The 14,090-nt window shown below is 36.8% G+C and overlaps 1 protein-coding gene across 2 annotated transcripts in view; it reads left to right on the top strand.

Moving 5' to 3' along the window:
* The window catches only part of RRAGB (Ras related GTP binding B), a gene marked incomplete at both ends in the record, with an annotated part of 35,377 nt that extends 22,239 nt beyond the window's left edge, over window positions 1-13,138 (top strand). For both annotated transcript variants that reach the window (XM_080909719.1, XM_080909718.1), the window contains 3 exons: window positions 1,123-1,214; window positions 12,015-12,130; window positions 13,041-13,138. In XM_080909719.1, the coding sequence (XP_080765845.1) occupies window positions 1,123-1,214; window positions 12,015-12,130; window positions 13,041-13,138 (306 nt within the window). The remainder of the gene's footprint in view (window positions 1-1,122; window positions 1,215-12,014; window positions 12,131-13,040) is intronic.
* Between the last annotated feature and the right edge of the window lie 952 nt (window positions 13,139-14,090).

Raw genomic sequence — 14,090 nt, 5'->3', positions numbered from 1 at the left:
GAGAGCAGGGTGGGCAAAGGGGATAGCATTTCAAATGTAAATACAGAGAGTATCTAATAAAAAGTATTTTTTTTAAAGCAAGCTTATGTGTTGATGATTTGTACTAAGTGGGAGTAAACTCAAGCAAGGTACGTCTCTCTAGCATTGGTATAAGAATTGTTATTTTAAATATGTAACATTATATTAGGATTTCTGTGTGAACTTTCCTCTGGCAAGTGATGTGGATTTTTTTTTTTTCTGCCAGAAATGTACAACTTATATTCAGCCTTTGGAGTACTTGTGGTTTCATAAAATTGGAAGGGGTTATTAAAGTATTTTTAGCTGGTGTGGGTGTCTGTCCTGAATATATGCACTTATGATAGTTAATACTTTGGATCATCTAGTAAAAGGTTTTAAATATGATTTCAACAGCTAGTTTGTTATATACGTCTGTAAAATGTTAGGTACTGCTCAAGAGCAGCTCAATAGTTTTATTTCTTTCTATTTTATTTATCCTATTTTAAGTTAAAGACTATTTATGAGGCAGTCTTATAGTAAATTTTAATGATTAAGGTAATTGAGAAAAACAACAAATTCTTCTTGAATTACAGTAAGGTTATGTTCTAGCAAACTCTTAACCTGAAAATGCATTTAAATATGTCTAACCCAAGCAACATAGGGTAACAATGCAAATCCTCTAAATGATCCGATCTTTATTTTTGTAATCCAGGAATTTACCTTTGTAAACGGGAACTCAGGGCGGACTATTGATGTTCAGCTTCACAAGAAAGTATTGTGTAATGTATTCCAAACTTGGGAAAATTCAAACTATGGTTTGCACTAAATATGCTTTGCTTACCAGCATCACCAAAGGCCTCACAGATATCAGTTTTATTTATTTCTCTATTTATTTTTATTAATTTGTTTTGTTCTGTTTTTCGAGTCAGGTATGTACCCTGGATATCTTGGAATTCAGTCTGTAGACCAAGTTGGCCTTTAACTCTGAGATCCTCCTGCCTCGGCCTCCCAAGTGCTAGGATTAAAGGGGCACACCACCAGTGCTCGACTCCAGATGTCTGTTTTAATTAGTAACAGTGATGTGAGTATTTGCATAAATTCAAATCATAATATCCCTTTTCACAGGTGATTTCTCATTACCAGTGTAAAGAACAGCGAGATGCCCACCGATTTGAGAAAATCAGCAACATTATTAAGCAGTTCAAGCTGAGCTGTAGGTAAGAGACCTTCTAAATGAGAACTGTTAGTTTCAGGATAGTATTTATCAGTTTCGAGGTTTAAGGAAACTGTAGTCGACTGTACATCTATGTTTACAATAGCTTGTTTAATCAAATGAAAAGTTGAGGTCTAAGGGAGCCTACTAGTGAGTGAAGTGACCTGCTAATAGATACATAATAGGTGTATATTTTGAATATGAAAAGTAATTGAGCAAGAATATTGTGTTCTTCATGGGAACTTCAGAGAGTAAGTTACTATATTGAGGAATTTAAAAAACAAAAAAGAATCCAAATCCATGGATTATGTAAAGCAAACTGATACAGAAGCATATAAAAATACACAAGTCAGGTATCTGTAAGTGATGTTTGATACCATTTGGGAAATAAAAATAGAATATTGAAGAAGGCTTTGAAAAGGAAAGGGGTACCTGTGACCTGGTGAAGGAGAAAAGCCAGAATTTGGAAAAAGGAAACACCGTTGCTACGAAGGAAAGAGTGTAACACTCAGCAACATCCAAGTAAAATTACTCAAAGTGTTGTCATGAGGTGGGAGTGGGTTGAGGGCAGACATAGAAGAGAAATAAGCTGAGTTGACATAGGAAAAGTTATCTTCAGTAGAATCAGAAAGCAACTAGATGGCTCTAATAATACCAGGGAGAAGCGGTCCCTTCCTGAGCATGCATGTCATAGGAACAGTGGTCTGGAGACAGGCTTTGGAGAGACAACCTGAGACTGGGTACACCATGAGCACTGCGACTCCCAGAGATATCAGGATAAAAATGCAACAAGGAAGTAGGAATCAGAAGCCCCAGAGTGGCTAACCTGAAGAGTGAATAGAAAGCACTCCCCACTGCACTGCTTACATAAGCATACACTGTGGGCAACACAAAAGAGTTATGCTGAACCTGCATGCTGTTATGGATGGACACAAGTATTTTGGGGCAAGGTGTATGGGTCATTACCAAATGAACATCAGCGGTCTGGGTTTAACAGTAAGTACAAGGACATGGCAGAAGTAAATACAAGGATAGACCCTCCTTTCACATTTCCTCAAGAGTCCCAGATTCACAAAGATCCTCACAGAAACTGGAATCAAGAATAATACAAAGATAAGGCTGTAGCTAATAGATGGATTGTTTCACCCTGGGAAACTCCTACAGAAAGCAAGTGCAACAGAGAAATCTCTTACAACAGGGAATAAATACCCATATAAATTGGCTTAGATTGCAGAGGCTAACAGCTGTCTGCCTACAGAATCAGCTAAAAGAGTCAACCAAAGTGGGGAGGAACTGTACTCTCCCCAAAGGAAGAAATACTAACATTATAATAACTGCCTATTATTTTCATGTAATTATTCATTTACATGTTTGTATTTTAGTTGTTTAATGGTTTTCTTTTTAATTTGTATCTTACAAGAATACGTTTTTATAATGGTCTTTCTCCACACTTATTCTTGATTTTTTTTATTATTATTTTTCATACCTGTAGCCCTATAGTTTCTTTTTATTATACTCATTCCCTTTTCCACACTTCTTCCTCTTTTAATTTTTTAGTTATTAATAACCTTAGCTTTAAACAACTAAAATACATTTCCACATAATACCAGAATATTAAACCTTAAAGACATAAATGAAGTACAGAAGGGTTTTTTACAGCAAGCTAACATCAGGATTACTGTCAACCCATTGTTTCTGTTACTGGATTGGCTTCACCTGCTAAGTAATTGTGAGGATTATAAACCCAAGTGAAGGCAACTCACCATGATGACTCACATAAATTAAATAAAACCCATAAGGAAAAGAAACAGTATAACTAGAAGCCACATCCCAAGAGGGACAGAAATAACAAGAAAGCATCAGCAGAGACAGAATGAGCCACTGTGTACATCTGCTCACAATTTCTCTATATTGGAAACCAGAGATGGGAAGACAGCTGAAATGCCACAAAAAGCCTTCTGAATCCTACTTTTTAAGAAATGCCAATATTCATGTAGAGGACTCAAATAAGCAGATGTACAAAGTAAGGAAATCAATTCAGGACCTAGATACTAAAGCTATTAAAGTGGATGGCAAGGTCAGCGGTGTAGAGGGGAAATGCAAAACACATGTAGAAAATATTAACTAAGGAAACTGAGATTCTGAAAAAGAATCAAAGTAAACTTCGGAAAAAATGAAAGAACCTATCAAAAAGCGCAATAGGAAGAATCATTAGCACACAAAATAATACAGAAAAAAAGAATATTAAAAATAGAGTACAAAATGCATATAATACACACACACACACACACACACACACAAATTAGCATGACCAAAACATGGATATGTTCAGGAACCCAGACCTAAGAATATGAGAAAAAAGACAAGCTAAATGTTAGGGCATTGTAGATTTATGTTTAGGCGATATACGATTGGACAGGAAAGAGATAGGTGGGGAAAGTTCTAGGAAGGCGGAAGAGGAAGAGAGGAGGAGGAGACTCCGGGCGGAATGAAGATGGAGGTGGATGTTTATGTTTCTCTCCGCGTATGATGAGGTTATTATTTCTAAAATTTTCTATGGGTTCTTTTATCTCATATAGAAGGGCAGTTTGTATCTTTGTCCATTAAATGTAAGCTTATTGTGTAGAGGGTTTGTGGATTGAGAATTTAATATATAAACCTGCTTGATAAGCTACCGGGCAGTGGAGAAAAGGAACATGCTGGGGCGGTCATATCCACCCGGGACAGAAGCAACAAAGGGGCGGTAGAGCGAACCGTGTCAGGGTTCCTAGAGACTGTATGGAGCGCCAAGCGGAGTGAGCCCACATGATTTTAAGTTTTAAAATTGTAAGGATTCAGCTGAATGTTCAATAAAATTATAACAGAAAAAGTCTGAAATCTAGGAAAAGAAATGGACAGCCAGACTCAAGTAACACTTGCAGCTGCAAGTAGCCATGACCAGAGAAGACCCTCTCCATGACTGATCAGCCATAAATACAAAGCAAAGAAACAAAAATTAAAGGCCGTGAGAAATCAGGATAGAATAAAATGCCTTTTTTTTAAAAATTAAGATTTATTTATTTATTTCATGTATATGAGTGCTCTATTTACATGTACACTGATTACCAGAAGAGGGCATCAGATCCCATTACGGATGGCTGTGAGCCACCATGTGGTTGTTGGGAATTGAACTCAGGACCTCTGGAAGAGCAGCCAGTGCTCTTAAACACTGAGCCATCTCTCCAGCCTCCACATAAAATCTCTTTATCACTAAGCTTAAAAGCTGGAAAAACATGGCATGAAATATTTCAAGCACTGAAACCAAACAACTGACAACTGAATTGGTTATATACAAGAAAGTTGTCTTTTAAAGTTAATGGGAAAATAGTACAAAAAAAAAGGAATACTATACACAGTAAAAAGATAGTCTCAATCAGGAAGTCACAGGAAGACTAAATTCCATGAGAAAAAGATGCAGAAAGAAGAGCTGGGAAGGAGCCCAATCACATCTAAAAAATAGAATAGCCCCATAGGAAATAGTAAAGCTTAAATGCAATGTCCTCAGTTCCTCACTTAACTGATGCATACAATAAACTCACCTTACTGGCAAAAAATCTATAAACATATAGCCAAAGAGTAGAAGTCTACTCAAGCCAGTGGAAGCAGAAAACAGGCTGGCCACAGCCATTCTGATGCTTGATGGGTGTGCTTCAAATGAAATTTAGTCAGAGGAGATAAATTAAGACACTATATAGAGAGCAACTTATCAGGAATTTATAACAATTGTAAATGTATATGCACCAAGTGTTACTATACCTAATTTCATAAAATATACAGAGTATGAAAATTCAGACGGGTCCTTATACTGGCACTACTAATTCATCTTTAGATGGGTCATCCAAACTGACCCAGTAAATGTCAGAGCTATACCAAATCACCAATTAAATGCCTTTTCAGATATCTGCAGAATAGCCAGACCATGGATGCATGGGATATACATTTTTTAGCAGTCCATGAAAATGATTGTACAGCTTGTCATAATGTCTGTATGTAGCTAAAGAAGTTCTAAAAGTGTATAAGCTATAAATGTTCACATTAGAAGTTAGAGACATCTCAAATAACAGTGATGTACCTTGAGGTCTTAAAAAACCCAAGAACTGTTTTTTAAGCTTTTGATCTGACATAGAATTATTTTTGCTGAGCCTGTTCATTTGCATTTAAATTTTTTTCTTTGATTGGATATTTTATGTATTTACATTTCAGATGTTATCGTTTTCCAGGTTTCCCCTCCAGAACCCCCCCCCCTATTCCATCACCCTTCCCCCTGCTCCCTCACCTACCCACTCCTCCCACCTCATCATCCTGGCATTCCCCTACAATGGGTCATTGAGCCTTGACAGGACCAAGGGTCTCTCCTCCCACTGATGCCCGACAAGGCCATCCTCTGCTACATATGCAGTCGGTCCTTCCATGTATATTCTTTGGTTGGTGGTTTAATCCCTAGGAATCTCTGGGGAGTCTGGTTGGTTGATATTGTTCTTCTTATGGAGTTGCATACTCCTTCAGCTTCTTCAGTCCTTTCTCTAACTCTTAGGGACCCCATTCTCAGTCCAGTGGTTGGCTGTGAGCATCTGCCTCTGTATTTGTCAGGCTCTGGAAGAGCCTCTCAGGAGACAGCTATTTAAAAAAAGAAAGATTCAATTATGGTTCCTTTCTTGTTCTTTGACTCTCTGGCTCTCAAGCTCTCTGGCTCTCTTTCTATTTTTCACACACACACACACACACACACACACACACACACACACACACACAAATGAAGGGACACAGATAAGGATACTTTATTCTTTATACCCCAAAATTTGAGACTCTCAATAGTATAAACTTTAAACAGCTCTCTCCCCAATGAGTCTCCTCTTTCTCAGTCCTAAACATTATCCAGTTTCCAAATATACCCACCTTGCTATCATTACAGTAGGACAACTGCCATTTTAATACACAATGACATTGCTATATCATGTAAATAGCCAGAAGTTGGAGATAATGGGCTTCTCCCTAATCTATGCTTGAATGTTGACTGGCTTGATCTTGTGTGAGTCTTACACAGGCAACCTCAGGTGTTGTGAGCTCCTGAATACAGTGGTCCTGTCATTTCTAGAAGATACATTTATACTTACATATTCCTTGACCTCTGGTTCTTACAGTATTTCCATCCCCATACTACATAATAATCTCTGAGCTTTTAAGGAGAGACAGTATAGTATATACGTCACATGTATTGATGCACATGGAGTAGTATATTTTAAAAACTTGTTATCTGTGTACGCAGAAATGTGTGCATGCATGAGCATGTACACACAGATGAAAACTAAGAAAGATTCTTTTTGGGGGTGCTTCTAAGAGTAAAACAACTAGCTTATTTTTTAAAGGATAATTAAAATATGAATAATAAGGCCTATTTTTAAGACAGTGGTTATTCTGATTTATATATATACACACTATATATGCACTATATATATATATATATACACACTATTATATATCATCACAATTTATCATAACAACTTGCTTAGAAAAGCTCTTAAAAAATACAGAACGATTTCTAAGAACCATACACCATTGTAATAGCAAGGTGGATATATTTGGAAACTGGATAATGTTTAGGACTGAGAAAGGGGAACCTTTTTGGGGAGAGAGTTTTTTTAAGTTTATACTATTGAGAGTCCCATTTTTTATTGGATATTCTCTGTATTTACATTTCAAATGCTATCTTCCTTTCCCCACTCTCATCCCCTCTCCCCCTCCCCTTGCTTCCATGAAGGTGTTCTGTCTCCCAATCACCCTCTCTACCTCAGCACCTTGGCATTCCCCTACACTGAGAAAACAAGCCTTCACTAGACCAAAGGCTTCTCCTCTCATTGATGCCAGACAATACTATCTGCTACACATGCAACTGGAGTCATGGGTCTCTCCATGTGAACTCATTGGTTGGTGTTTTAGTTCCTGGAAGCTCTGGAGGATTTGGTTGGTTGATAATGTTGTTTTTACCATGGGGTTGCAGACCCCTTCAGTTCCTTCAGTCCTTTCTCTAGCTCTTTCATTGGGGTGCCCCGTTCAGTCTGATGGTTAGCTGCAAGCATCCTCAACTGTATCTATATGACTCTGGCAGAGCCTCTGTGGGAGCATCCATATCTGGCTTCTGCCAATAAGCACTTCATAGCATCCGCAATAGTGCTTGAGTTTGGTGTCTGCATATGGGGTGGATCCCCAGGTGAGGCCATCTCCAGATGATCTTTTCTTCAATCCCTGCTCCTCTATTTGACCTTGTATTTCCTCCCACGAGTGTTTTGTTCTCCCTTCTAAGAAGGACTAAGGCAACGACATTCTGGCCTTCCTTCTTTTTGAGCTTCATAAATTCTGTAAATTGTTTCTTGAGTATTTCAAGCTTTTTGGGCTAGTATCCACTTATAAGTGAGTTCATACCATGTGTGTTCTTTTGTGACTGTGCACTCAGTATGATACTTTCAAGTTCCATCCATTTGCCTAGGAATTTCATAAAGTCATTGTTTCTAATAGCTGAGTAGTACTCTATTGTGTAAATGTACACAATTTCTGTATCCATTCCTTTGTTGAAGGACACCTGGGTTCTTTCCAGCACCTGGGTATTATAAATAAGGCTGCTATGAACATGGTAGAGCATATGTTCTTATTATATGTTGGAGTGTCTTTTGGGTATATGTCCAAGAGTAGTATAGCTGGGTCGAGAGTCACAAATTTGGGGGTATATAGAATGAAGTATAATTACCTGTATCCCCACATGTTTCTGCGTTTGTGTGTGTGTGTGTGTGTGTGTGTGTGTGTGTGTGTGTAAGAGAGAAAGTGAGAAAGACAGGGAAAGACCCATCTGCCTGAATGTTGGCCATATGTCAAATTGAAAGATTCAACTAAGGTTCCTCTCTTGCTCTCTGACTCTATGTCTCTCTGTCCCTCTGGCTGAGGAGTTGTTGGCAATTAGTCACTATTAGGAGAAGGAGAGTTTGTTTTCTTTAAGAGTATGACTCCTGGAATGTCAAGATCATGCTCCTGTGCATAGATTCATACTCAGAAAATTATGGACAATTAACTATATTGGACTGAATTAATTGTTAGAAACAGAGACATTGAAGTTTAGAGAGTGGTTTGGAGCATGAAGGGTGGACCTTGGAAAAGTAAGGCAGAAGAATAGAGTAGTGGATATGATCAAAACACATTGCATGTATGTATAAAGTTCTAAAAGAATCAATCTGAATATGACATATAAGTCTACTCTTTGTCAAACAGTGATTGACTACAATGATATCTCAAGTGTGGTTATTACACTTCACATGTAAATAGTTTCTGTAAGTTTTATGTAATTTGCCTCATAGCTGGAAGCAATGAATTTTTTAAATGAAAAAGAATGTCAGAATCTGGATTGGGCCCTGAAGACATGACGTCATGGTTAAGAGCACTTGTTGCTCTTGCAGAGAACCCATGTTCAGTTCACATCACCCACATGATGGCTAACACCCATCCATAACTCTGGTTCTTGGGGATCCAATGCCCTTTGCTTACCTCTACAGACTCCAGGTATACATATGGTACACAGACATACATATAGGCAAACCATTCATACATATAAAATAAAACAATAAAAATTTAAATCATTTGATCTGGACAGGTACTGTAGACAGGACTCTCTATGGAAGAAAGGGGTTCTTGTTCTCCTGATTCAAAGGCATTTGAAATGATGAGATCTTTCCTTAATGAAAGCCTTTTAAAATGAAAAACAGATTAAATTTAAAAATTTTAAAAGAAAAAAACAAGAACTGAAAGGTTTCTAGTCAGCCATCCTCTTCCTCTTCCGTGAGGTGGGCCAGCAGTAGACACCAACATGCAGCTCTTCACGAAGAGCCTAACAGACAAGACCATCAGTCTTGAGGATGAGCCCAGTGATACCATGGAGAATGTTGAGCCCAAGATCCAGGACTAGGAAAGCATGCCACATGACCAGCAGAGGCTGATATTTGCTAGCTAGAAACTGGAGCATGGCCACACCATGACTGACTACAACATCCAGAATCCATCTTGCACCTGGTACTGTGCTTGCATTGTGCCATCGTTCAGCAGCTTGTCTGAAGATGATCTGCTGCAAGTGTTACACACACCTGCTCCTTTGTGCAGTTAACTGTTGCAAAAAGTGTGGCCGTACCAACAACCTGTGCCCCAAAAAGAAGGTCAAATAAAGCTGGGGCCATACCTGACTCATGATCCAGGACCAAATAAAATCCCCTTCCATTGACTTTGAAAAAGGAAAAAAGAAAAACAAGAACTAGCCAAACCTAAAAGCAGTAGTGGGCAGAAGTTAATAAAACAGAGACTAAGAGCAAAATATCTTCCCTTATAAAGCTGAACAAGATTGATAAGCCAATAGCTAAACTAAGCAGAAGAAAAAGAAAACATTAAATCAATAGAATCAGAAATATAAATGGGGATGTTCCAGTAGAATCTAATAAAATCCAGGGTATTCTAAGGGAACACATTGAATAATTCTATTCAAAAATAAAGCCCTGCGAAATCTGAAAGACATGGGTATATTCCTAAACATTTATAACCTTCCTAAACTGTCCCATGTGACATAAAAGAAAGGAATACTACCAAATTAATTCTATGAAACCAGATAAGGATGTCCCAAAAATAAGATAGACCAGTTTTCCTGATGAACATGGATACAAAAATTGTCAACAAAATACGTGCAAACTAAATTATAGAACGTGCTATGGTTATATACCTTAACCAAGTTGCTTCCATCTCAGACATCCAGTGTTGGTTCAACATATGTTAATAAGTATAACAAAGTACATAAATGAACATAGGGATAGAACTCACAGGATTATATACCAGGTGCAGAAAATGCTTTTGATAACGTTTAGTAACTTCTCATGATAGAAGCCTGAAAAAACTCAGAATACCAAGAATGTTTCTCAACATAATAAAGGCTATGTATGTCAAACCTATAACAAACATGCTACCAAATGGGGAAAAATTGAAAGCATTTCCTTTAAAGTCAGGAATTATAACAGGGTGCCCACACCTTCCATTTTAGTCAGTATAATGACCAAAACTAAAGACAGAACACTGAAAAAGAAAGAATGACTATAGGAAGGGTTATCTCTATTTGCAAATGACATAATTGTTGTCAACTGAATAATTGTTTAATTAATACTTTCAACAAAGTAACAGGAATCTAAGTCCGCATTTAAAAATCAGTAGTCATTTTATAAAGAGTAGGTTGTGCTTTTATAGTTAAAAATGCATACACATAAGCAAGGGGGAATGCATGGGAGAGTTTAGAGGAAGAAAAGGAAAATGGTGTAATTATAATCTCAAAAAAACTTTTTTAAAAATGAGTAGTTTCTTCATATAACAGTAATGAACTTACTGAGAAAGAAATCAGGAAAGAAGTCACATTTACAGTTGCTTCAAAAGAAATAAATTAACCGGTAAATAAATTAATGAATGAAAAATAAAGTAATCTAAATTAGACTCAACAAAAACATGTTAGGAAGACCTCTAAAATGAAAACTTTAAAAGCACAGAAGGAAGCCTGAAGAAGACACTAGTAGATGGAAAGACCTTTTATGCTCATAGATTGGTCATATTAATATTGTAAAGTAACCATATTACTGAAAGCAATACAAAGGTTGCTCGTTCATTGTCGTTCATTACAGAATTCTAATTACAGTTTTCACAGAACTATAAAAGCCAAGCCTAGAATTCAGATGGAATCATGTAATCCTGAGTAGTCAAAGTGGTCTCAAGCAGAATGATCACAGTTAAGGTATCACAGTACCTGTTCTCAAATTGTACTACAGAGCCATAATGACAAAAACCTCTGATACCAATGCTAAAGCAGATATGTTGATTAATGGCACAATATAGTCCATCGGTTCTCTACCTATGGGTCATGACCCCCTTGATGGGTCAAATAGGTCAGATATCCTGTATATTAGATATTTATATTACAGGTCATAATAGTAGCAAAATTACAGTGGCAACAAAGGTAATTTGTGAGTCCCCACACATGAGAAACTATATTAACAGGACACAGCATTAGGAGGGTTGGGAACAGTGCACTGGTCTACAGAGATACTTACACATCCATCTTATTGATATATATTAACAGGATTTTTATAACATATCCAGCCTTGGTGCTCATCAAGAGATTCATAGCTAAAGAAGACTTTGTGCATATAAGTGGAAATATTATGTTAAGTGAAATTAGCTACTCAAATAAATACCATGTTTTCTCTTATTTGAGAAATCTCCATGTAAATCTGTGTCTCTCTATGCAGGTCATAAAAATAAGAAATAGAACCATTAGAGTATCGGAAGATATCTTACATTTGATTAGGGAGAAGAAAGAGGAATGTGATGCACTGCTTTGGGGATAAATGAACTCACAGCAGTGAGGGGTGAGGGTTCTGGGAGAATAGGGGAAAGTGAGAACAAAGTGTGTGTGTGTGTCTGTGTTTATGTGACAGAGATATGCCATAATGAAACCCATTACTTTGCATGCTAATTATAAGAACTCTTAGAAAATATTTGGTAGCACTTTTTAATACGTGTCAAGATTTAGGCCCATTTTCACTTCTGAGTCTACATCAGGGACTGTTTAAACACATTAAGTTTATCAGTACAGTTTCCACAGAAATTTAAAACGTGGTGAATTAAGATACAGCTATCAAAATAATATAATATGCAACTTATGTTAGTTTTTCCTTTAACCACCATTTCCTTTCTCCCATAGCAAGCTGGCTGCCTCTTTCCAGAGTATGGAAGTGAGGAACTCTAACTTTGCTGCTTTCATTGACATATTCACATCCAACACTTACGTCATGGTCGTGATGTCTGATCCATCCATCCGTAAGTTTATACTTTGCTGACACAGTTTCAAAATTATAGAGTTTTTAAGCAAATGCCATAGAGGTAGGACTTTAGTAGATATTTTTTAATTATTTTATAGTGGGGATAGTTGCACAGTAACACAAAGGTACTTAATCTCACTGAGCTGTACAATTAAAACATGGCAAGCATGGTAAACATCTTATAATACGTAAATAATGTATAATACACATAGTATACATGAATAATATATGCATATATATTTGCATATATAGCAATAGTTAAAGAAATTAGTAATAGTAATAGTAGTAGGAATGTTGAGTAATTTTATTTAATAGGTGTATATTTTGGAGCTGGAAAAGGATTTTTCCTAGGTGCTGTGTTTTTGCTTCATGAGTACTTAAGAAAGCAGATCACTAAGTTGAGTTTTAAAAAAAATGAGAACCCAGATCTGTGAACTTTTAAAAGACTAGCCTTTTAACCTGTAAGTTAGTAAAAGCTGAACCATTTTGTGGATCCCTGCATGTTCTACAGCCACATGTTTCTGTTATGGGTATTAAGGGGCCGTATTTGTTATTTTTATACCGTGGAAGCCATTAGACTAAAGGTTCTTACAGTGTCTCCAAAATATTCTCATGTGTTTAAATTATCTCTCTTCTCCTGGCTTTATCTATATTAGGTTTATGTTTAAAGGTGAGATAAAATATTGAGGTTTATTCTATATCTCAAACCAAAAGATTGGGATTTATATTTAGGATATGTGCAAATCTGCTTTACAAATAGAAAATTTTTGATAGCTTGAGGCTTTCTGCTCCTGTGCTCTGGCACACACTGAAGGATTTGGATCTTTTAATTGATTTGCTTTTACTAGACAGACATTCCTTTGACTGCCCTTCTTACTCTGTTGGGTGTCTCCCCACCCCACCCTCAGCTTCTGCAGCTACTCTGATCAACATCCGCAATGCCAGAAAACACTTTGAAAAGCTGGAGAGAGTGGATGGACCAAAACAGTGTCTTCTCATGCGCTAAACATTGCCGAATACTGTTTCACACAAACAAGTTGAAACACTGTTTCTTAATTTTATTGTATTCCTATATGTAGGCTCTGAAATATTGTGATGCTCACTGCTTCTGTATTTCTTCTCTACTCCCCAGTCTTAACGTTTATCTTTGAATGCTATTTATTCAAATAGCTTGAGGAGTTAGAAGATGAGGTGTCTATGAAGTTGATGTAATGTATACGTAGGCCATATATGTAAGTGTTCTGATAACATGATTCTAATGGTGTTTAAGTGTTCTGATAACCTGCTTTTAATAGTTGTGTATGCCAAAGTCTTTCCCAGCACCTCTTGTATTCATTATCAAATATATACATGTAAGTTTGAAGTATTACTGTTTTCCCAGCATGAATTAAATATATTCCAATATTCCGTAACTCAACCAGGCAAGGTAGCTCGAGCCTGTGATCCCAGCATTTGGGAAGCAGTGGCAAGAGGATTGCTCCAAGTTTGAGGCCAGCCTGTGTACGTACATAGGGAGGTTCAGGGCAGGTATTTATCAAGATCTTGTTCATATATATATATATATATATATATATATATATATATATATATATATATGCACACACACACACACACACACACACACACACACATACCTTAATTTCAATGTAAATAAACTTCTGCTGTTAGGGATTCCAGTGTCTGTGTTTCTTTTTCTTATGTCTTGAACTTTTCACTAAGAGCAAAAAGTTTCATTTACGCTACAAAATAGAACTTGCTTAGTGGGGAAAAGTATAAAATAGAGTTAAAGAATGGAACCAGAGTTTAGCCTCAAGTTCCAGAGAAAAGTTTAAATGTCTGATATCTGTGATATCTGAGTTTTACAGTAGAACGGAAAACACAAGAAGCCACTGAGCAGGATAATTATGTAGCTTCAATGTTTAAAAAGTAATTTGTCTACACTGTATAGACTGACAACA

This window comes from Micromys minutus (genome assembly GCF_963924665.1).
Source record: "Micromys minutus genome assembly, chromosome: X".
Classification (NCBI taxonomy): Eukaryota; Metazoa; Chordata; class Mammalia; order Rodentia; family Muridae; genus Micromys; species Micromys minutus.
The sequence above is the reverse complement of the archived record's forward strand: the minus strand, read 5'-3'. Positions and strand labels throughout refer to the sequence as shown.